The sequence below is a fragment of the Cupressus sempervirens genome, chromosome 9, assembly GCF_028749045.1.
Source record: "Cupressus sempervirens isolate cs-2001-9-10 chromosome 9, ASM2874904v1, whole genome shotgun sequence".
In the NCBI taxonomy this organism is placed as follows: Eukaryota; Viridiplantae; Streptophyta; class Pinopsida; order Cupressales; family Cupressaceae; genus Cupressus; species Cupressus sempervirens.
In genome coordinates, this window is record NC_143126.1 from 432,314,364 (window position 1) to 432,341,022 (window position 26,659).

Consider the following 26,659-nt stretch of genomic DNA (forward strand, 5'->3'; position numbering starts at 1 on the left):
TAATCCTTTAGTAAACAAAACAACCAATTTCCTATTTGATATATCTGACACCATAACGGATAGCCTTTGAAAGTCACTAATGAAATACTCCAATCTGTCTATTTGTTTGAAGTATGCCAACTCTCCGAAGTAGACTTCTGGATCCTTCTTATCAAACCACTCTACCAACTTGTCCACGAAGTCCTGATATGAAGTCACCTGGTTATGTTGAAGGGTAACCATCCCATGGTACCACCAATTATGTGCAACTCCCTCTAAATGAAGCATGACCTTTTTTATTGCCTCCACTTCTGTCATAGGTCTCAGTGGTAGGAAGGTATCAAGCTCTTGAATCCAAGCTTGCGCTGTCATTCTGCTACTCCCATCAAATGTAGTCAAGGAAAGCTTCCCTATAGCACACTTTAATTCATTATCCTTGCCACGAGATCTCCTATTTTGTTTGACTGCACGGTAGTGTTCTCTTCTTTGGTTCACAAACCGCTCAAAAGTCATTCTCTCCCATACCTACGGTGCCAATAATTCTCATTCATCATTAGCAGCCATAAGGATATTTGCAAATGTCCCATCCTCTACTTCCTCTGCTGGCTCTAGTACTAGTTCCTCTCTAACAAAGGTAGGATGTGTGGGCCTGTCTATTATTTTGGAAAGAGTTCTTTCAGCGCTAGTTGATCCCAGTACACTGCTGTTATCCCTTTGTTCCTAATTCCGCTTGTCCTATGGGTTCATGCACTCAACTATGGTGGTGAGTGCCTGCAAAGCATGAGACATCCGTTCTTGTCTTGTAACCATTGTTCTGAAAAATTCCCTTGTTTCCTGATCGTCATTCCTATTCCTTCTTGGTGGGCTACGCTCTTGCTTGTCACCCATAGTGTCTAGCTTCTTGTCAAAATCTTGTTCCCTGTCAAACAAAGCTCACCTGCAAGTGTAAAATCTGTGAGAGCCAACCTTAGGTGGTTGCATGTGATTCCTAAACCCTCGAGATCACATAATTTAGCTCTAATACAAATGTAATAACCCCAACCGGTTATAACTTCAACAAATACCAAATTCTTTAATAATTCAGTCATTTGACATTTTGTCAAACATTTTGAAAGCAAGAGATATATTGCATCTCTAAATTCTGATTGCTTTCTAAATGCCAAACTTTAATAAATATGCTTGCAAAGAACTCCAAAACATCTAATGAAGATGCAAATGTTTTTGTATGACACTGATTGATTATAAATAGGAAAATATGCATCTACATCAATAGGACTTTAGGGCAACAAATTCTGATATAAACTCTTATATAAATCAAATTACAACAGATTTTAAAAAACCCTACCAATGCCCTAAATATCTACTCTCAAACAATGCAAAATGTAGTAGATAAAAACTTGGAATTGCTTCAAAATATGAATTTTCCTGTAGCAAATCACTATAGCGATTGTTGTTGGTAAAATTATAAAAAAGCGGACAAGTAGATTAGCATATTGTCAATAAAGTTATAAAATAGCCGAAGGGTAGATTAGTATCCGAATGGGCACGATGGTTGAGTCACCCCTTTGGAATGGTATATGTACGCCATCCGAAATGGACTTTGGATCATTGTTATAATCACTATTGGAAGCACTATGTAATCTCTTTAGCATATATGTGAATAATAAAAGGAGTACTGCTATGTTACATATTCTTGTCTATTGTCTGTATGCATTAAACTATTTACTCCATATGGTAAACATTTGGCATCATTGCCCCATGGACCTGGAACGAAGGCAGCAGAATGAAGACTAATGTCGAATCAGCTTAACAAAAATAAGAATAAGCTAAAGGAAAAAGATGAAATACACATTGCACAAGGGAATTTAATTTTGGCACAACAGGCCAAATGCAGTCGGAGGTTTCAGTAGATTGTTGACGGACATTGAAGCACCGAGGAATTGTTGGAAGAGACTTGACAGCAGTTGGATTTGGTGGAAGAAACAAGGGAGGCATTTCTTAACTTGTATACACCAAGGAAAGAAAATCCAGACGGAAGGGAATTAACTCGCACTGCTCAGAGTGTTGAGGGAGCACGAGCGTAGAGTGAACTCTTCATCCACAATACACTTCTGGAATGAACAACTTCGCTTAACGAAGACCCTTTTTCATCAAGTAATGTGACTGTTGGAAATAAGACGACTGTTCGAAACAGCGCAGGTGTGCAGAACAGTGTGGCTGAGTAGAATAACGCAGGTGAGCAGAACAATGCGGGTGTGCAAAACAGTGTGAGTGTGCAAAATAGTGCGGGCACACAAGTACCTCCAATTCGAATAGTAATGGCTGGACCAAAGGAAAAATTGCCAAAGTTTGATGGTGTTGGAACGGTCAATCCAATCAGACACTATAAAACATGCGAAACAATTTGGATGGCGAATGGCGTAACCGACACAAATGAATGGGTCCAACAATTTTCAGCAACCCTAAGGGGTGTAGCAATTGATTGGTTTGCCGATGCATATCTCCAAAAATTAACTTCCTGGGCAGCAGTTAAAAAGGAGTTTATCATCGAGTTTCAATTGCTGTGAGACGACAATAAGATAGTAGCAGAAATCTACACCACAAAGTAAGGAAAAAATGAAACAGTTCATATATATGCCAAAAAACTAAAAGAATTAATAAATAAAATGGAAAGTAAGCCGACAGATGGGCTGAAAAAGAGAGTTCATTGAAGGACTATGCTCGAAGTTAATGAAGATTTTGCTGCCATCATCATACAATCGGGCGATGGACATAGAGAGTGAACAGAAAACCAAAAAGAAGAAGAAAAGTAGCTCATCCGACTCAGATGACTCGTCTTCGGAAAATGATAGCAGTGGTGACGAAAAGGACGGTAAGAAGGTCCGAGCTCTCTAGAAGGATATGATCAGAATGATGAGGGAATTTAAGAATATGTAGAAAGAGACAAAGGGAAACGAGCTATGGTGCACATAATGCAAGATAGAAGGTCACATGAAGGGGTCCTGTTTGAAAAACCAATTCTATGATATCTATTAGATTATGGGACATTCCACAAAAGAATGCCCCTTCAATATGAAATTAAGAGGGCATCAACAAGTGCTCCTAACACATGAGATTTCTACATCAGGAGGGAGCAAAAACACTAGGAATGACGGTGCCACTTCGAGTGGGTACAAAAATAATAGAAGAGGGCAAAACAACAATAATGGGGGCCGCAGCCGAATTTAGTACGATGCGAACGGTCCCCTGATGGTTCAATGTTGAGCATGCAATTTGTGGGGCCACTTTGCATGAAACTATACATCAACAAACGCACCAAAGTCGTTATGCAAATGGTGCGGTCCTGGAGATCATGAAGATGCCAAGTGCCTCACCCATAAACAAGAAGAAGAAGAAGTCTTGGCAATCACCCATAAACAAGCAAAAATGTACCTCGACTCGACAGAAGAAAAAAAGAGATTGGAAGAAGTGCGGGTGGAAATTGAGAAAGCAATGCAGGCAGAGAAATCTCAATTGAAGGACACTACCAGTACCTCAACGAGGAACTGCGCAGAACAAAACATCATAAGGCAGATACTACAAACTGAAATACCAATCATGTTAAATGATCTGATCCTCACAATGCCTCAACTACAGACAACACTCATGAACATAGCCTCAACTGCTAAACTACCAGGAGAACATCGAAGGGAAAAGGAAAGTGGAGCAAGTGCAGTGGACCCAATGCTACTAGCTCTCACATCCGGACGGCATCTGACGGTCATAGAGATGGGTATATTAGGAAGTCCTTTCAAACACAATTGTGGATGGAGGTTCAGGGGTAAACGTTCTACTAGAAGATACTTGGAAGAAGTTGGGACAACCAACATTGTGGCCACCTACGTTCCAATTACTAACGACGAACCAACATGGCATTAAACCTCTCGGGGTCTTGATGGCACAACCAGTGACTATTGGAACACAGTCGTTCCTACTCGACTTCATCATCATCCCGCTGAAGAGGATAGGATATGACACCATTTTGGGCCAGGGATGACTTGTACAAGCAAGGGTTAAGTATGATTGGAAGAAAAATACACTATCAATGGAAAGCAGGAGATGACGATTCATTATTGATTTACACACACAAATGGTGGGCGAAGAAGCCGTATCATCTGATTCTGAAGAAGAGGATGAAGGAAAGCAGTGATTGGAACCCAATGAGGAAGGAGTCCTACGGTTGGAAGGTGGGTCGACGGACGATGATTTGGATTCGGTGAACAACCTTTTCCACTGTAGATGGAGGATTACGAGCTCTTTTCGAGCTGTAATATGTTAAGGGTCGACAAAGGTGAGAAAGAAGAGGGAAATGAATGTTCGAAGAAATACAAATAAGCAAAAAAAGGAAAGACAGTTACGACAAAAGTTCAAGGGAAGAACATATAGTACGAACCTAGAAAAAGGAAAGATTCCACTGTACAATACACAATAAACGGACCGTGCAGAAATAAAATGTTACGTTGAACCACGAATATAGTAGAAAGATGCTAGTAGTAAGGAAAACACATCATATGGTCTGCGTAGGAAACAAAGAGGAAGAGTTTAATAAAAGATTCAACAGTATGAAGTGAAGGTTCTAAAATCAAGAATACAATTATTGACAGCAAGGAGTAGCATTTGACAAAATTCATGGTACCGAGTTTCGAGAACAAACTGGGTGATATGGAAAACCTGAGGGAGAGATTGTGTAACTTAAATAAACTTGATGAGCGACGATTACAGGCACAATAGGCCACAGAGGTGACACAAAAAAGGCACAAAGTGCAGCATGATAAACACCTAAAGCTAAACAAGTTTCAACCGGGACAGTTGATGTTGAAGTATAGTGGACAGAATGGAATCAAACCGGGGAAGTTTAAAGTCAAATGGGTCAGACCATACCAAATCCTGGAAGTGGGCGAGAACGGAGCAATAAAGCTATGGACATTGGACGGGAAAGTAATTCCAGAAGCGGTGAACAGTTCCAAGTTAAAAATATGTCATGCGAGAACTATTCCCCCGTCGATGAATAATGAGGAGCAACAGTTTTTTAAAAAAGGAATAAGAGAAAAAAAAAGTGTTATAAAAACACCGTACGACATTTTAACAATGCCATACACCATACGGCAAGCCTTAGACACAAGGCTGTACAACTCAAGCACCATTTTGTGACCACAGTACGGACCTTTCAGCAATCTGCAAAAATCGTATGGGCACTTGGCTAACTGTACGGACTTTCATCTCACCGTATAGTGCAAAAGTACAGGGAAATTTATGATTTGTTTTACCGTACACAATGCTAGAGATAGAGAAAGGGCAAACTGTACAGACATTCAGACTGCATCATAAGACCGTATGATAGCATAGAAGACCATGCGCCATGTGAGAAACTTCCAGATAGGAGACCGTACGGAAGGATAGAAAGCAGATAGGCATGTTAAAAATACCATACGACATACAAGAAACAGAGGGCCGAGTAATTAAAATTATTAAATACATTTAACGCATAGGCACTGGAAGCTTGGCACTATACGGACAAGAGGCAGATCAAGGGGGCTTAGCTGTACACTTCCTACCTCATGCCTTCTTTACCGTACGGTCCACCAAATTCAAGAAATACAATGCATTGCCACCGTACGGTCACGCAAAACAAGAGATGAAAGGCACTACCACTGTACGGGCATGCACAGGCAGTCGTCGTCGTCTTGGGAGAACTATTTTGGTTTGGGTTTTGCAGACATCTTTTGAGTGACCAAAGAGGAGGAAGTAGGCACCCACAAGTATTATTTGTGTGGCCTCTGCAAATAATACCATCACAGATTAGCAGAAGGAAGCAGTCAGAAGAGAAGGCAGAAGGAAGCAGTCAAAAGAGGAGTAAGAAAAAAAAATGACAAATAAAAAATGTTCAGAATGAATAACGCATGATGCCCAAGGGAAGACATAAACAGGTAGTAGAACATAAGTAGTTACCAGAAAGAGTGTGGGATCAGAAGAAAATCACAAAAATGGTGTATTCCATGAAATTTTGTGTGCCTTTGAGAGTGCTAATTTGGACTCCAGGACCTCATGGGGGCGCTGCCCCTCGACCCGCAGTCACTTCAGTTATTAGTCGTGGGAAGTATGACCAGTTGATGAGACTTGGAGCTGCTACAGGTATGGAGTGTCTGTGTACCAGAGATGGAGGGAACCACAGAGTTAGCCTTTTGAAAGGGGTGATACGCTTCGAGGCACTCGGAGTAGGTGTCAGACGTGAGGCTGTCTTGGTGGATGCATAAAGAGCTTGGGAGGAGCTGATCATCCAGTTGAAGGCAGTACTGCAACACTTGGCTCAGTGTACTTGGGAGTTGGAAGCAGAGAAAGTGCCACGGGTGGCTATCAAGGTCAACTAAGGAAACAGTATTGTGTTACCAAACGCTACAGATGCAACGTATTTTGGAGACTAGTTTGATGCAGGCACGAAACAAATGTGAAAGTGGTATGACAGAAACATATCTATCTTGTTATAGTTAGTCAGTTAATGTATCCCGTTTTGTTAATCTATCTCAGATATTTTGTAATTGTTGCCTAGAGATGACTTTTCTTTTTGGGGGCGATGATGTCCATAAAATTATAAAATAGCTAACGGGTAGATTAGCATGTTGTCGGTAAAGTTATAAAATAGTTGACGGGTAGATTAGTATCCAAATGGGCGTGACGGTTGAGTCACCCCTTCGGAATGGTATATGTACACCGTCTGGAATGGACTTTGGATCATTGTTGTAACCATCATTGGAAGCACTATGTAATCTCTTCGGCATATATGCAAATAATAAAAGGAGTATTGTTGTGTTACATGTTCTTGTCTATTGTCTGTATGCATTAAACTATTTACCCCATACGGTAAACAGCAATGGCATTGTAGCAATGTTATTGTAACAGTGGTACTATAGCAAGTTACTATAGTAGCGTCACTATAAAAAAGTTATTGTAGCAATATTCAACTTATTTCCTACTCCACCAATCTGGCCCTAGGCCACAAATTTGGCGCAATGAAAAGACTGATTTGTCTTCTCCAACAGTCGCAACCCTTAGGAAGATATTTCACCACCTCAATTATGCAAATCAATGGGAGTCTTTGTTTCGAATGATCAATGTAACAACTGCAGAAACCCTTGGCTCCACAAGTTATTTGGAAGAGTAGATGGCAACACATTCGATGTTTACCACATAGATTAATTGATTAATGTACATAGACAATGAACAAGAACAATAGCAACAGTACTTCGTTTATTATTTGCATATGCCAAGACATTACATCATGCTCGATAAGATCATTTACAATGATTCCAGATGGGGTATAAATACTTTCTGCTGAATCATCCCGAAGGGGTCCGTCTGCTACATAACAATACTAATCTACCCGTCGGCTACAAAATCTTTACCGACGACATGAACCCATCAGCTACACAATCTTTACCAACGACATAAACCCATCAGCTACACAATTTCTATTGACGACATCAATCTATTGGCTACACAATCTTTACTGACGGCATCAACCCGTCGGCTACACGATATCTACTGACAACATCATCCCCCCAAAAGAAAAAGTCGTCTCCGGACAACAATTACAAAATATCCGAGACAAATTAACAAACAAAATACATTAACTAGCTAACTACAACAAGATAGATATGTTTCTGTCACATCACTTTCACATTCGTCCCGTGCCTGCACCAAACTGGTCTCCAACCCATGTTGCATCTGTAGCCTCTGCTAACACAATACTGGTTCCTTCGCTGACCTTGATAGCCACCCGTGCCGCTTTCTCTGCTTCCAACTTTTGGGTACCCTGAGCCAAGTGTCGTTGTACTGCGTTCAACTGGATGATTAACTCCTCCTGAGCTCTCTATGCTTATTTTCCATTTTATTTATTAAGTCTTTTAATTTCCTGGTGTAGACTTGAACTGTTTCATTTTTCCCTTGTTTTGTGTTGTATATCTTGGCTACAATCTCATTGTCGTCATGGAGGAGTTGAAATTCGGTGGTAAACTCCTTCTTAAGGTTGTCCCAAGTGGTTAATTTTTGGGGATCTGCATCGGAGAACCAATCAATTGTGACACCCCTTAGGGTTGCCGAAAATTGTTGGACCCATTCATTTGTATCTGTTATGCGATTCGCCCTCCAAACTGTTTCGCGTGTTTTATAGTGTCGGATTGGATCGGCCGTACCATCGCCATCAAACTTCAATAGCTTTTCCTTTGGTCGTGCCATCACTACTGGATTTTGTGCATGGGCATTGTTTGGTCCTACAACACTGACATTGTTCACTCCCACACCGGCGCTTTGTACTCCCACACCGGCGATTTGCACTCCCACACCGGCGATTTGCACTCCCATACCGGAGCTTTCTCCAACAGTTGTCTTATCTTCAACAGCTGTGTTCTTTGGTGAAGAAGGGTCTTCCCGTTCTGGAAGTGTATTGCGAACAAAGAGTTCACTCCACGCTCATGCTCCTTCAGCACTTCAAGCTGTGCAAGTTAATTCCCTTCCGTTTGGATTCTCTTCCCTCGGCGAATATAGGTTCAAAAATTCCTCCCTTGCTTCTTCCACCAATTCCACCCGCTGTCGAGTCTCCTCCAACAATTCCTCAGTGCTTCAGTGTCCGTTGGCAATCTTCTAAAACCTTCATTTGCGTTCAACCTACTGCACCAAAATTAAATTTCCTTGAGCTGTGTGGATTTCATCTTTGTCCTTCAGCTTATTCTTATTTTTGTTTAACTGATTTGGCATTAGTCGTCATTCCTCAGCCTTTGTTCCAGGTCCATCAGGCAATGGCGCCAAATGTTTACTGCATAGATTAATTGATTAATGCACACAGACAATGAAAAGAAATAGCAACAGGAATACTCCGTTTATTATTCGCATATGCTAAGACATTACATTATGCTCGATAAGATCATTTACAATGATCCTAGATAGGGTATAAATACTTTCTACCAAACCTTCCCGAAGGGGTCTGTCGGCTACATAACAATACTAATCTACCCGTCGGCTACAAAATCTTTACCGACGACATGAACTCGTCGGCTACACAATCTTTACCGACGACATAAACCCGTCGACTACATAGTTTCTATTGACGACATCAATCTGTCAGCTACACAATCTTTATTGACGACATCAACCCGTCGGCTACATAATATCTACTGATGACATTCGATGCTCAACAACGAGGCTACCCTCCCTATTTATTCTTTTCCTACAATAGATGGACTTCCTTATAAAAGAAATAAAATAATATTTAATTCCTCCTTCTAGAAGATTCTTTTAATTTAGTCACATTTAATTTAATTAATTAATTATAAAGCCACTGTTTACCGTACATGTAAAATAAATGAACGCATACAGACAACGGAACATGAACAGCAGAATTCCTTAGATTATTCGCATGTGCCAGAACATTACATTATGCTTCATAAGATGAATGATGATTTACAATGATCCTAGACGGGATATAAATACTATCCGCCGAACCTTCCTGAAGGAGTCTGTCAGCCACAAATATTATGTCCGCTACAAACTATTTACACGTCAGCTACAGAAACACCGATGACAACCACTCTGTCGGCTACAGAAACACCGACGACCATCTAGTCGACTGACACCATCCCCCCAAAAAGAAAAGTCGTCCCATGACGACTAACAAAATTAGGAGACAACTTACAGACAACAAAGGAAATACTAGAGAGGAGGGGGCGTACCAGAGGAGTGCTGCTGGCAACGCAACTCATACACTTGCTCTGTCCTGATGCGCAGATCTGCCTAAATCTGAGAATTAACCTCCATGGCCTCCTTCAGAAGAAGCGTGGCATCCATAGCCTGCCTCCTGGTTAACTGCAACTCGTGCTCAGCCGCATCCTTATCTCGGACCGCCGCTTCCGCATCTCGCCTAGCCAGGTCCCTGTCTTGCACTACAGCTACCAAGTCCCTCAATAGTGTTGCTTGCTCCGTTGCCCATGCTGTCTACTGGTCGGCCAAGTCCGCGGCTAACTTTTCTCTTGCCTCCCTCTCAACCGCCAGAGATCTCTGAGATGCAATATTGTCCGCTGCCCTGTTCGCCTCCGCGTACCGCCGAGCATAGTAAACCTCCTTGTACAATCCCACAATCTCATGTGCCAGCTTCATCAACGAAGTGTCAAACGGTCCCAACTCCGGCTCAGTGGCCCAATCTGCCAACATCTCTGGTGTCTCAACCGTCGGCCAACCTCTATCCACAAAACAAGTCTGAAATCGTTGAGGACAAACCCCACGAATATATGCTCAGATCAAATGCCACTCTATCCGCCGAGTCAGAGCCTGAATTGCCACATCGTGTCCCTTCTTCAACGCAGACTTCATAGTCCTGAGGTAATCCCTGCACCTGTCCTCATTCGACCCGTAATCCTCCTTGGTGAAGTCCTCCAATGACCATTCTGCATCACTATTCTCCTCCTTATCAGCGGGAGCCATGCCCACAGCTGATGTCGCCTCCTTTGCTGTCGGCGCAACCACGGCATGTGGCATTCCCTCCTCCTGAAGCTGAGGCTCTGGTACTGCCGGTGATGTTCCTGAATGCCTAGGAGACTAAATGGACGGACCCCGCTTGGCAGGAGTGAGTCGAAACTGCTGCCTCAAAAACACACTAGCTCTATCCATCACCTCTGGTTGGTCTGCCTGCACGGGCTCCATGTTCTCCTCCTGTATTGGCTGGGCTGACTCGGCCTCTGCTAATAAAGATGACGAAACAGTGACAACTGCATCACAATCAATGACATCCAAACGAACATGAGGACGCATACAGACAATGGAACATGAACAACAGAATTCCATAGATTATTCGCATATGCCAGAACATTAAATTATGCTTCATAAGATGAATGATGATTCATAAGATGAATGATGATTTACAATGATCTCAGACGAGATATAAATACTATCTGCCGAACCTTCCCGAAGGAGTCCGTCGGCCACAAATATTATGTCCGCTACAAACTATTTACCCGTCGGCTACAGAAACACCGACGACAACCACTCCATCGGCTACAGAAACACCGACGACCATCCAGTCGGCTGACAATCACCTTTTTATTTTAGTTTATTTAATGACTTTATAAAAAATTAATTTAATCTATTTCTCCTTATTCCTTCACTTAGCCTTTGGAAAATATAAAGGCTAAGAACTCCACTAATAGGCTAAAAAGATGGGGACATTAGAGGGACTTTGTTTATGTTGAAGAATTAAGTATTGAAGGATTCTGATTTTGATTTGAGTGCCCTGCTATTTCATTCTACTAGGGCTTTGAGATCATCTACAATTGGGCATCTAAGTGGCAGCCAACCTGGGCTTCTATTTGCAATGTGTGAACTGCATTTTGGGAGGCGAAATTGCCCTATCGGGCTGTTGATTTCTAATGCCAGCTGAAGGTGTGTCTTCCCTGCTGCTAGGCATTCTGATTTTCTGCAAATTGGTGGACAATATTATTAATTCAAGGTGTGGTTCAGTCTTCAAATCTTCAGTCTTCAAATCTGGGTGCACATCTGCTGATATTCTGGACTCTTTTCTTAGGTGACAATTTCTAGTACCCTAGACTGAGTGAGAGTGAGAATAATCTGCTAGCAGCGTGGGGTATTTTGCAAGGGTTTTTTATTCAAAATCTAAAAGTTACAATTCAGTCTAGACATATGTATGTCTCTGCTGCAAGTGGCCATTTGGGCTGAGATTAACAGGTTCCTTTCATTTTGGGAATTCATGTTTATCAGTATTGTAATTGGTCATTAATAAGTTATGATGAAAGTGCATGTCAAGTGTTTGATGAATTGTTTGTATCCATGTTGCATGCCAAATGTTTGTCTACAAGCTGTAAATATTCATTTCTCATGTGTTGGTCTTATGTTTGCATTTGAAACTCAAAATAAATTGCATTTGCATTGTTGATATTTAAGTTGACATTCTTGCAATCATTCCAAAACTTATTTGCTATCATTTTAAGTAAAAGCAATCAGATTGAAATCTGGAGCATAACCACAAAAATTTGATGAAAATTGTTTGACAATATTCCATGAGGTTCAGTTCTGCAAAGTACAGCAAGTTTTGGGTGGGGATATTATAGTAGTTAAGTTAGAACCTATTCGGGGTTCTTACACTTTTGAAACCTTCATTGACAACAGCATGCACACTTAATATTGTTTTAATCCAAGAACATAAGGTGTGACCAAAATGTCAGCAAAATTTTTGCAAGATAACAATTTTTACAGAGACTAAGTTTACTATATGAAAATGCAAATCTAATTGCTTGGGAATTTTCAATAGATTAGAAGAAAATGAATTGGATCAAAAGAAAAGCTAATTCTACTTGTGACTGGAAAAAAATCATGTTAAGTTATTATTGAAATGTTTAATTTTAACACAGAAAACCTAGATACAGCCACTTTTTATGTCAGATACTGTAGACCATGAATCAATCTATCTTTGAAATAATAATGCACAAACACACACACACAGAGGCTAAAAACCAAAAAACCAACTAGCACTTCTCTTGAGTGTGTCCTCACTCAGACTGATTTTTGGAATCACAAATTTACTATTTATACAGTAGCTGTTTCTATTAATTTCAACAAATTACATGAATATTAACTATAACTAAAGAGAGGTTGTTGCTACAGAACTTCTGAAAGCAACATACTCATTGAACATTCAAAGGGAATTGGATTATGATAAATGGACCAGTTATTTGTGTCCTCTAACCATAACATTAAGTAAATAGAAAGTACTAGCAGTGGCATCTTGTAGCGACAGCAATCCAAAATACAATGCCAACAATTTCTATGAGACAGTGAACAAAAAAACACATCCTCAACAACTTACAGAAATTGAATTGCCCTGTAGTCCAACATAGCAATGGTAGTTTTATTCTTGGCAGCTACCAAACCTGTAACCTAACAGGCATTGGAACATGTTGCAACAACATAACCTCTTGCATTTTATTTTGGAATGCAATATATTATGGTAGGCCTGCTGTTGTAAAGATGGCAGTAGTTTTTCACAACAAATTCATTGTACTGCACAACTCAACCTAATTTCCTGTATCAAGGTTGTTAGCTTGTGCAACATAACCAACGGCTTGCACAAACAGCCAACTACCATGAAAAGACAGCTGCAGTGTTGCACAATAAGTCTATTTCCTTTTAAACTGTTTAGAAACACACAAATGGTTATACAAAAACAACTTGTAACCTAACATCCATTGGAATATGTTGCAACATAAACTCTTGCATTTTATTTTGGAATGCAATATATTATGGTAGGCCTGCTGTTGTAAACATACAGAATTGTTGCACTGCACAACTCAACAGTATCTCCTGTATCAAGGTTGTTAGTGTGCACAACATAGCCAAGTTCAAACTGCCATGAAAATACAACTGCAGTGTTGCACAGTAAGTCCATTTCCTTGTAAACTTTTTAAAAGCACACAAATAGTTATACAAAAACAACTTCATCAAACCAAATTAAGACCATTAGCTGATTCTATATAATTCTACTTAAAAAGCAATCAATTTATAAATAGCATTCTTAGTATAAATAAAAAGTCACTGAATAGATGTATGTGTAAGATTGGTCAGAACGGATTCGTTAAAAGGTTTCATGATACTGAAAGCATACTCAAGGATACAAAAAGGATGTCCAACATCAGACTATTTGAAGGTTTATCAGTTATTTTACGTTTGCCTTGCCCAACAGCTGTCATTATTCTATATTAATTATGTTATGAGTCTATGATAAGTGGTGATGTAATTATATGAAATATATTGAACCCCTCATCTACTAGAAATGCAAATTTCAACTATGATATGTCTTAATATTTTTAGCAAATGATATTCTTTTCATTCTCGTTTGTTTTGTGGATTTTTCATTCATCTACCACTAGAGTCTACCAAAACACCTTTGTAAATCAGGTTTATTAAATGTAAGCGAAGTTAACATGGGAAACAAATAGACTATGGAGTACTTTGCAGTTATTTGTGTTCCTTTAGCCACTTTGGACAGATCTTGCTACTTCTTAATTTAAAAGATGATATTTAATGTGCAGGGAAATGATAAAGATTATTTCAAATTTCAGCTCGGGTCAAAACAGGTAAGTTTAGTTAGTTTTTCTGTTGTGATACATTAATGTTTGCTTGTATCCAAATCTGAGATGATCATGGCAGAGTCATTAACTTGATACCTTTTATTGCATGCTTGTTTCTTCTTTAAATGTCAATTGTTTTAATGCAAACAAATTTGTATTCAGCAAGGCCATATCTTGTTTAAACTTTTTTACGGTGTTTTCATAAAGCTATATGCCAGAAATTTGCATGTATGTTTTATCAAATTGCTTGAAATATCCTGAATGTATGGTAAATACATGTCAATTTTCAAATACATCTCAAAATCTTGCTGTACAGCTGACTGTTGTTTACCACATGGGGTAAATAGATTAATGCACATAGACAATAGATAAGAACAGCAGAACTCTTTGTATTATTCGCATATGGCAAAGACATTATATTATACTTGTGATGATGATTACAATGATCCAAAAGCGTGTATATATACTTTCAGAAGAACCTTCCCGAAGGGGTCTGTCGGCTACATGGCAATTACTGAAGGGCCTGTCAGCTACATAACAAGAACCTTCCCGAAGGGACCCGTTGGCTATATAACAATAACCTTCCCGAAGGGACCCGTCAGCTACACAATATCTACCAACGACAACTGTCATACTTAAATAAGGTAGAAAAACAAAATATGAAGAGCCCAGGCTGGCTCTCACTGGCTAATCTGTATAAAGATGTTGCCTTTTTTCGGTTTTTGTATTTTTTTCTGTGTTTTTGTGAACTAAGTATGAAATGAAATGGAATTCTGAAAGGAATGCAACAGATAACTCACACCAACTACTGAATTTTTTATATTTTTGCAATCTTTCAATTATCGAAGCTAATGCTGCAATGATAGAGAAAATTAAAACTAGTTTATGGATGGAACCTGAATATTATTAAGCAGTTCCAGTAAACAGTGAGTGGACCATGCTTGTGTCAATCAACCACAACCTTCCACAAACAGTAAGAGAAGTCAATAATTCAGATTTACAGAAAAACTCAATTCAAATCCACATTACCTCAGCAATGGATTGAATGCACATTCAGTTTTCAAACCCTTAGGAAAATATCAAAGAAATAAACAATAACTGGATAATCATTTATTCACAATGGAGTTATATTTATAATTACAATTCTGCAAATCGGCTTCGAATTCCATTTTATAACATGAAATAAGATAAAGTGCTTTTATAATAATGATAGCCTCATTAATAACTTAATGAATATGAACTGTAATAACCCTGTCTGATTATAGCTTAAACAAAACATCAATGCCTTTCATTAATCAACAATCTAGTATTTTGTCAAACACTTGGCAAGCATTCTCCAATACTAGCATATGATTTAAATTGATATGGGCTGAACTAATCCACAAACTACAAATTCCCAAGCAGCAATCTTGTTAATTTAGTTCCAACCCATTTGCAAAAGTTCTACTGGTTGAATTATGATACTAATTTAGTAATGAACAAAGAACAATTTCCTCATTCAGTGTCTTTGCACAGTAATAAATCGCAGATTCATTTATTTATATCAATTGAAAACATAAAACATGTTATAGAGCATCCAATTAAATTCTAAACCAAATTACAACCTCCAGTGTCTGCTACATGAGCCTCACATTGGATAGTGGAGTTCCAAAATCAAATTGCAAACCTCTAGGTGTTGAATGCAGCACCACTTCAGCACAATATGTGCTCCCAACTTGCAACGCAAGTCACAAAAGTCAATGCAAATTCTCCCAATACAATTGCAGCAAATCTATAGATAAACATAGGTCCTAATTGGTGTTTGCTGACTCGTCAAAAGTGATCACAGGCATGAAAAATAACACCAGTTGTTGCTACAAGAGAATATGACAGCCTTCAAGAATGCACAACAAGCTCTAACCAGCATACACAGGCCAGTAATATATAAACACTGCTCCCAGCTTTTTCAGAATTGATCCCAAATTCTTAGCGAACAAACACTTCTCCCAGCCACAGATGAACACGGTAAGGAGATGTCACAATCTCAGATCCAATCCATTATACATCAGCAGCGGATGGAAACTCACAACTCAAAAACCCTCACAAGAGATAATCAAAAGATAAATCACTTCAGCAAATTCTCCTTAGACATAGTTGAACAGTAAGAGAATGACAAATTGTATACTTCAGCACAATTTGCAAGAGTAATTCTCAAAATAACCCTTATACTTCAGCAAGGGCACAATCAGAATTCAGAAAAGCCACAAAGGCAAGAAAACAAATAAATATTCAAGCATGCTTTTCTCAACAAATGGGCTTGTATTTATAACCTCCAGATTCCCTTTTGTTGCCAAAGTGTAACTTCACTGAGGAAGTTTCACCACACAACATTAATTAGAAGCTTCCATTAGATTCTCTCACTTGACTTGGCTTAACTAATTAACAAACATTCCTTGTCTAAGCATGATAAACAAAAGACTCCAATGTTAACCAATATCAATGAACAACATAAAATACTGAAGAAATATCTTAGTGATCACGACTCTCAATAAAAAGTACTTATTAGCAATACCAAATAGTCTCTACAAAGTCATGCGAGTGAAGGATGTCACAAATAATAGTAAAAGAATAACTTAGTGGATGTTTAGTCGCCATAACCCATGTTATGGTTTTACCAAACTTGTATAGGACATCAATGTAGAAAGAGTCATCCCAAGACACACCTATATATAACCGATAATCAAGGGAGTTGTAGGTTACAATATAAGCAACAAGTCAGATGGATAGTAAGGATAACAATAGAGAATTTAAGACTGGATATTTTGTGTACATGGATCAGAGAAATAACCATTGCATACACAATAGGATTATATTAGAACAACGTTACTCATATTTTAGATTGTTAAAATATATATGCATCCCAAGCTCCATATAAAGATATGATTAATTAGAACTAGATAGATACTCTTACATTTCGAATCAATAATTTATCCCTCGAGCTTAGTTGAGAGGAGATCACATCTAACCATGGACAATATTTCTTGAAATTATAAATCGTGGCCTAGCATACATGCACAAAATACTTACAGTAAAGGCATCATTGTTATTAGGCTATCACAACATGGTAAAGAAGTAAATATATGGATTTAAATGAATCCCTTTTGAAAAAAGAATGACTAAAGAATTTACTAAAAATCCACATCAAAACATTGGTTATTATGTGTGCAAACAGTGAATCTACTTACCTAAAGGATCCACAAACACAGGCCTAAGAAGAGAAGTTCAAGAATAATAGAGTATATAATTTTAATATTTCAATTGGATTTTACATAAAATGTAGGGAGCCTTCATCTCCTAAGATGGTCAAAGAAGAAAATCGATATTCCTATACAAGAGGAGTACGAATCAATTAACAAGAATCAATGTTAAGTGGTTCCAAGAAAACTCTATAAAAGGAATTTGTGAGAGAAATTATAACAGATTTGAATAAAAGAACTTGTGCTAATATGCACTGGGAATCTCATTCATTATTAAGATTTATCATAATATTAATTGCAATAATTAATAATTATGATAAGATTCATAAGCATGTCATAATTGGATTTTTTAGAGTTTGAAGAAGAGACAATTTTATGATCAAATTTGGTACTATTTTCTATGAAAGAGGATTTGGTCAAATACATATCATTAGAAAGGGTTTGTGGGAAGAATGAAATATTCAATAAATATTGTAGACTTAAGTCGAGATAAGTTTGCCCTCCAAATTATTTTTTGAGTCTTCAGATAAAATTAATTAATTTATTAATTTTGATCATATTTTTAAATGTATTGAGAATCTCATCTTGGAATTGAACTATTGTTTTCAAGATCAAACTAAAGGAAGATCCCAAATTGATCAAATACAAAGGAAAGGGGAAGGTTTGATCTATAAATAGAATGTTATATGCTTTATTGAATTAGATCATTTCTTTACAAGATAAGATAAGGGTTGCGGTGGAATAGGCATTAGCTACATCATACAAAGGCACTAGTTAAGGCCTGGGGTTGAGTGAGCATGGGTAAGGCCTGGAGTGGAATGGGCATGAGCTACATCATACAAGGGCACTAGGAAGGCCTGCGCTGGAATGGGCTTAAGTTACATCATAGAAAGGCACTATCTTGGAAGTAATGATCAGAAAGAGTTAACAAAAATAAGGGGGAATGGTGAGGCCCACTAGGTACACCACCCCGTATGATATGAGGCTAAGGGGGGGAAGAGGATTTTCCCTTGGGCCTAGGGTTGGGTAATAGGGCACCATATTGTAGTTCTTCCTCTAAACTTAGAAGGATATATTGATTTTTTAAGTAGACCACCATGATGGATGCCTACCACCTACCATCAAGGCCAATGGGGGTCAAAGTCCCACCCTTGGGCTTAGATCGGAATAAAGTATAAATATGGAAGAAAACAAGCATCCTATTAAGTAGACCATCTTGTGCGTATGTCTAATACTTGATACCGAGGCCAAGAGAGTCAAAGTCTGGCTCTTGGACTTGGTATTGAATTAGCCTAAACCTAATTTATCATGACACAACTTTCTTTGAAATTTATATATGTATGTATATATGTACTGATGATTTTGTGGTTGCAAGTACAATAAGGAATTACCCTAAAAATTATAAATTAGAGGGCTTGATAAATGAGTTGCATAACATGTGTATTATGTGTTTACATCGTGTATGCTCCACGTCTTCGAGCATCATGTGCCTACATCGTGTATGCTTCGTGTCTTCACACATCATGTGTCTACATCGTGTATGTTTTTTGTCTTCATGCATTCATATGTCTACATTGTGTCTTCATGCATTCATATGTTTACCTTGTGTACATCTTGTGTTTTCCAACAACAAAGTGCATACTTGATATTTCTATCTTGAGTCTACATAGAAAGATTTATATAAACTATCATTGCTTGAGGACAAGCAAATTTGAGAGGGGAGGACTGTCGTATCCCCTTGTTTAAAATTTTAATTAAATCATCCACTTCCAGAATAGATTTAAATATAATAAAACTCAAATATAATAAGTATAAATATAGATAATAATTGAAAATATCTTAATATATAAATATAAAAATAGTTAATTATTCAAGTAAATAGATTATTGTAATTCTATTGTTAAAATAAAATATGATGGCAATATATTTAACGTAATCAATACTATAATTAAAATGAAATTAAAATGTAAATAAATAATAAATAATATACAAAGAATACTATGTTATCAAACCATATAAACAAATAATAAGATAACAATATACAATACTGACAATGTAACTTAAGTAATGAAGTGGTACCATTTAAATGATAAAATATTATGTGAAAAAAAATACTAATAAAAATACTAATATACATAGTTACACCGCCCTGGGAGACGGGGGGACGGGGGGACAAGTTTCCAAGACGGGGGGACAGAGGGGCCTTGATTTGGGGACGGCAGGGGGACGGTGGGGGGACGGCGGCAAGGGATGGGGGGGTGGCGGAAGGAGCAAGGGTGTATATACTATACATATGGTATAATATATACTATATCAACTGGAACATCATGATTCATGATCAAATGACAAACAAACAATGAACATTGAAAATTGAACATCGGCAAATAATAAATATTAGTCTAGACTTTATATATCAGCCTTCAAATCAATAGTATGAGTATCTAGATTCTACTATCTAATAGTAATCAATGATTGTCGTTAGGAAACTGTGTACCAGGAGCTTTCCGACGGTGTTTCAGGAGGTTCCCGACGGTGTTCAGGATGTTCCCGACGATGTATCGGGAGGTTCCCGACAGGAGCTTCCCGATGGTGTTTCAGGATGTTCCTGACGGTGTATTAGGAGCTTCTCGATGGTGTTTCAGGATGTTCCTGACGGTGTGTCAGGAGCTTTCCGATGGTGTTTCAGGATGTTCCCGACGGTGTATCAGGAGCTTCTCGATGGTGTTTCAGGGTGTTCCCGATGGTGTATCGGGAGGTTCTTGACGGTGTATCAGGAGCTTCTCGATGGTGTTTCAGGATGTTCCCGACGTTGTTTCAGGATGTTCCCGACGGTGTATCGGAAGGTTCCTGACGGTGTTTCAGGATGTTCCCAACGGTGCATCGGGAGGGTTCTATCAGTGTATCGGGATGTGTGCCGTCAGGCCGACATGTATCAAGGTGTATCCAGAAGGTTCTATTATTGTAGTTGGCATGTTGTATGTGGTCGACAAATACCTTCGAGAAGGTTCCTCGGACAATATTTATATTTCCCTTCGGGATCATTGTAATCATCATCATAACCTAATGTAATATCTTGGCATATGCGAATAATAATAAGAGTTCTACTATTCGTGTTCGTGTTCATTATCTGTGTGCAATTTTTAATTAACCTATGCAGTAAACATTTGGCACCGTTGCCCGATGGACCTGGAAAGGTAGGAGAATGAAGAGTAATGCCGAATCAGCTAAACAAGAATAAGAACAAGCTAAAAGACAAGGACGAAATACGCACCGCACATGGAGATTTGATTTTGGCACAGCAAGCCGAACGTAGAAAGAGATTCCAGAAGATTGCTGTCGATGGACGCAAAAGCGCGGAAGCATTGTTAGAGGAGACGCGATAGCGGGTGGAATTGGTGGAAGAGGCAAGGGAGGAGTTTTTGAATCGGTGTTTGCCGACGAAAGACAATCCAAACGGAAGAGAATCGACTCGCACGGCTCGGAGTGCCGAAGGAGCAAGAGCGTGGAGTGAACTCTTCGTCCAAGATCCACTTCCAGAAGGAACATATTCACTTAACGGAGACCCTTCTTCACCAAACACAGGTGTCGGGATACCAAGTGTGAGCATCGGAATACCAAGCGTGAGCGTCGGGATGGCGGGACCAAAGGAGGAGTTACCTAAATTTGATGGTGATGGAGCAGTTGATCCCATTCGACATTGTAAAACCTGTGAAAAGATTTGGAGAGCTAATGGCATAACGGATACAAATGAATGGATCAGGCAATTTCCGGCAACCCTTCGGGGTGTTGCAATTGATTGGTTTACCGATACCGATCCACAAAAGTTAAACAGTTGGGATAACATTAAAAAGGAGTTCATCACTAAATTTCAACTCCTGCGCGATGATAATGAAATTGTAGTAGAGATATTCAATACTAAGTAGGGGAAGAATGAAACAATCCGAGTCTTCGCAAGGAAATTGAAGGACTTGATCAATAAGATGGAGAATAAGCCAGCTGACGGGTTACAGAAACGATGGTTCATTGAAGGCCTTCACCCAAAGCTGCGGAAGAAGATGAAGATCGTGCCACCATCGACATACATTGAAGCATATAACCGGGCAATGAACCTAGAAAGTGAACAGAAGACCAAGAAGAAGAAGAAGACTAGTTCATCCGATTCAGATGACGACGCCTCTTCAAGAGAAGATAGAAATGATGATGAGGGTAGCAGCAAGAAGGTTTGTGCCCTTCAGAAAGACATGATTCGGATGATGAAGGAATTCAAGAACATGAACAAGGAAACTAAGGGCAATGAACTATGGTGCACGGAGTGCAAGAAGGAAGGCCATACGAAGGGATCCTACCCGAAAGAGCAATATTGTGAGATCTGCCAGATTATGGGACACTCGGTAAAGGAATGCCCTTTTAATTTGAAAACAAGAACACCGCAACAAGTGTTCCTGACACAGGAGGCATCCCCGTCAGGAGGGAACGGGAACACCAATACAGAAGGTGCCACATCGGGAGGATACAGAAATAATCGGCGTGGTCAAAACAACAACAATAGTGGCAACAACAATAATGGCGGAAGAAGTTGAATCCAGTATGATGCGAATGGCCGACCGATAGTTCAATGCCGTGCATACAATTTGTGGGGTCACTTCCCTCGAGAGTGTACAATGGCGAACACACCGAAGTTGCTATGTCGATGGTGTGGACTTGGCGATCATGATGATACTAAGTGCCCGAAGTCCAGAGTAAACTTGATTACCGTCAGGACGGACGAGGAAGAAGTTCTGGCTATCACTCGGAAGCAGGCGAAGCTCTACCCTGATCCGATAGAGGAAAAGAAGAGACTGGAGGAAGCTCGTGCAGAAATTCAGAAAGTAACATAGGGAGCAACGACACCCCTGAAGGACACACCGGGTACCTCTGTACACAACTGTGCAGAACAAAACATTGTAAGACAACTCTTGCAAGCCGAGGTACCCGTCAGGATCAATGATTTGTTGCTCACTATGCCTCAACTCCGTACGGCACTCACGAATACAGTCCCGATTACTAAGCAACCAGTAGAGCGAGAAAAGGAGAAACAGGGAGACACAAGTGTAGAAGACCCGATGCTGTTAGCTCTTTCATCTAGACGCTATCCGGCGGTTGTTGAAATGGGCATTCTCGGAACTGTGTTAACAGACACGATTGTAGACGGACGGTTTGGTGTCAATGTGCTGCCAGAAGATACCTGGAGGAAGTTGGGACAGCCGACATTGTGGCCACCCACCTTCCAGTTGTTAACAACTGATCAACATGGAATCAAGCCATTGGGAATACTCACAGCGCAACCAGTGACAATTGGAACACAACCATTCCTGTTGGATTTCGTGGTGATTCCTCTAAGGCGGAAAGGATACGATGCTATTCTGGGTCGAGGGTGGCTGATACAAGCCAAGGCAAAGCACGATTGGAAGAAAAATACTTTATCACTCGAAAGCAAAGGCCGGAAGTATGTTATCGATCTGCACACTCAGATGGTCGGGGAAGAAGCCCTATCGTCAAATTCTGAAGGAGAAGAGGATGAAAAGGGGAAAAGTATGGAACCAGATCAGGAGGGAGTTCTACGACTGGAAGGAGATGACGATTTGGATTCAGTAAATGGTCTTTACCATTGGCAGATAGAGGATTATGAATTGTTTCCAACTTGCAACGTACTGACAATAGAAGAACACAATATTGATGAATTTCCAAAGGAGTTTACTGAAATGAAGGAAGGGGATGCGTCACTCGATGTGACCCTGGCACATAAGTTCACTAAAGGGGAACCCATCAAATACAATGAAGTCGCGTTGCAGACCATGAATTTGGGAGACGAAGCGGAACCACAGAACATACTAGTAGGAGACAATTGGGACCCAGTACTAAAGACAACAGCATTCAAGATCTTTTTAGAGTATAAGGATGTCTTCGCATGGACTTACAAGGACCTAAAGGGTGTACCACCTGAATTATGTGTGCACCGCATTCAATTGATCGAAGGAGCAATACCCGTACGGAAGAGGCCCTACAGAATGAACAAAAATTATGCGGCCCAGGTTACGGAGGAAATCAATCGGATGCTAGAAACCGGCATTATTTTCAAGGTGCAGACCAGTGAATGGGTATCCCCGATCGTGATCTCACTGAAGAAGGACTCCATTCAGATTTGAATATGTGTTGATTTCCGATGCCTGAATGCAGTCACCATCAAGGATCCGTTCCCGATCCCATTCACGGACAGCATCCTGGAGGAGGTAGCGGGACATGAGATCTACTCATTTATGGATGGTTTTTCCGGCTAGAATCAGATCTCAATCGCAAAGGAGGATAAACTGAAGACGACATTTGTCGTAGAAGATGGGGTCTATGCCTATAATCGGATGTCGTTCGGTCTATGCAATGCGCCTGCGACATTTCAGCGAATCATACTACACATTTTTGACAAGATGTCCGCCGGAAACTTAGAGGCATTTTTGGATGATTGGTCAGTGTTCAGTGCGGAGGACAAACATCTAGCAGCCTTAGGCGAGTGTATGGAAAGGTGTCGCCGTGCGCGTTTGGCCCTGAACCTGAAGAAGTGCAGATTTATGGTCCCACACGGAAGGTTGCTTGGACACATAGTCTGTAAGGAGGGATTGAAGACAAATCCGGACAAAGTGCAGGTCATATTGGAGATGCAGCCGTCCACCAATGTGACAGAGGTAAAATCTTTCCTTGGGCATATAGGGTATTACAGGCGTTTCATCAAAAATTTTGCCAAGATAGCATATCCGTTGGATAGGTTAATTTGCAAGACAGAATCGTTCCGATGGGACAAGGAACAAGATGAAGCATTTGAAGGGCTCAAGGTACGACTGGCTACAACACCTATTTTGGCATACCCAGATTGGAATAAGGAGTTTCATGTGCATGTGGATGCATCGAACTATGCGATCGGAGCAACTCTCGCGTAGACAGGAAGCCACGGGTTGGATCATCCGATCTACTTCGCCAGTTGGTTACTATCAAAAGTAGAACAAAATTATAGTACGACCGAACGGAAAGCATTGGGGATGGTCTATGCTGTGCAGAAATTTCGACACTACTTGCTGGCTACTCCGTTTGTGTTCTATGTCGATCATCAGGCCCTATTGTATATGATCAATAAACCAGTCATTCAAGGAAGGATCAGTCGATGGTTACTCCTGTTGTAGGAGTTTACCTTCAAGATCATCGTACGGCCAAGAAAGAAACATGTAAGTGCTGATCATTTCTCACGTATCAGAACAGGAGAACCGGCAGATGGTGTGAATGATGACTTTCCTGATGCACAATTGTTTCAGATTGCCGCACTACCGAAGTGGTATACAAGCATCGGCAAATACTTGTTGACGGGATAGTTTCCAAATACCATGCCATCGAATGAAAGACGGAAGTTGGTGATACGGAGCGGAACATTTCAGCTGATTAATGGACTTTTGTATAAAATGGGACCCGATCAGATCTTGAGGTGTTGTGTCCTGGAGGAAGAAATTCCATGGGTACTGAAGGAAGCGCATGAAGGACTGACAGGAGGACACATGGGCTTGAACACAACTGCACGGAAGATACTTCTAGCAGGATTATGGTGGCCAACAGTATACAATGACGCTAGGGAATGGGTTGTTGCATGCGATACATGTCAGCGCGCGGGGAAACCCTTGAAGAGAGACTTCATGCCTCTAAATCCCTCTCATGCTCAGGAGCTCTTTGAACGATGGGGTTTGGATTTCATAGGACCCCTGAAGACGAGCAGAACCAGAAGGTGCCGTTACATTGTGGTCGACATGGAGTACTTGACTAAATGGGTGGAGGCGCGTGCACTACCAGACAACTCAGCGGTAAGTACGGCACAGTTTATTTATGAGCAAATTATTACCAGGTACGGCATTCCATTACAATTAACAAGCGATAGAGGAGGACATTTTGTAAACCATGTGATTCGACTGCTCACCACGGAGTTCAAAATTTACCATTCACTGTCAAGTCCGTACTACCCAAGAGCAAACGGATAGGCCGAAGCTACCAACAAAATTCTGGTATCAATTATATACAAATCCTGCGCAGTTGAAGGAGAGGATTGGGAGGAGAAATTACCTTCAGCTCTGTGGGCTTACCGTACGGCGTATAAAGTTACAACAAGACACACACCGTTTCAACTGATGTTTGGGCAGGAGGCTGTAGTACCAGCAGAATTCATGATACCAAGCCTGCGGATAGCGCTAGAAAACAAGTTGGGCGACATGGAAAGCTTAAGGGAGCGGCTGTACAAACTAAACAGGTTGGAGGAAAAGCAATTGTTAGCACAGTGGGCCACTGAAGTAACCCAAAACAGGCGGAAGGCGTGGCACGATAAGCACTTGAAATTGAATAGGTTTCAGCCCGGACAGTGGGTGTTGAAGTACGACGGCCGGAATGAGATCAAGCTGGGCAAGTTCAAAGTTAAGTGGGTTGGACCGTATCAAATTCAGGAAGTAGGAGACAATGGAGCAATAAAATTATGGACTTTGGATGGACAGGAAGTGCCCCAGGCGGTAAATGGCTCAAAGCTCAAGGTATACCACGGTCAGAAGACTTGTGTCGGAAAATGACCTTCGGGTGACCTCGTCGTCGTTGCAGACCGACGATGCTGACGGTCGAAGGGAAAACTGACTTTGCTGTTAAAATATATATTCAAAAGAGAGAGAGAGAGAGAGAGAGAGAGAGAGAGAGAGAGAGAGAGAGAGAGAGGACCATACGATGGTCCTCGTACGGTCCGTACGATGAACACCGTACGGCAGGCCAACCTATGTCACCGTACAGTGTTATCCATGACACCGTACGGGCTTGTCTTAGGGCCTATTTTGTTTGATTCTATCCTGCGAAGGCAAATGATCTGTGGAAACAGGACAGGTGTGAGGGTCACAAGAAATGTGGTCTTCCTCTTCTTAAACTCGCAGGGCAGTCTGCCATAGTCAAAGAATTACTAGCAACTGTTGACCTTGAAGTACGCTTTCAGAATGGCCTTGAGTGTGGTGGAAGAGCGAGCCCTCTGTGATTTCGAGTCTCATGTACTCCTTATTCATTCTTGATCCCGTCTTTCGCCCTGGGTGATTTCAACCGATGATCTCTTTGGACCTACCGGACTTGTTCTCTAATGTGAACAAGATTGTTCTAACCCCGCCGTTGTTGGAGTATATGACGGGAAGAGGCAATGCCTTGCACTGCTCTACTTCGCCTTACAGTGATTCCGTGGGACTCATCGAA

General features: G+C 40.4%; 1 protein-coding gene across 4 annotated transcripts in view; it reads left to right on the forward strand.

Annotated features, from left to right (window-relative positions):
* The window catches only part of LOC149539139 (peptidyl-prolyl cis-trans isomerase FKBP19, chloroplastic-like), a 248,668-nt gene that overhangs the window by 168,998 nt on the left and 53,011 nt on the right, over positions 1 to 26,659 (forward strand). For all 4 annotated transcript variants that reach the window (XM_089800464.1, XM_089800467.1, XM_089800465.1 and 1 more), the window contains exon 7: positions 14,106 to 14,150. In XM_089800464.1, the coding sequence (XP_089656590.1) occupies positions 14,106 to 14,150 (45 nt within the window). The remainder of the gene's footprint in view (positions 1 to 14,105; positions 14,151 to 26,659) is intronic.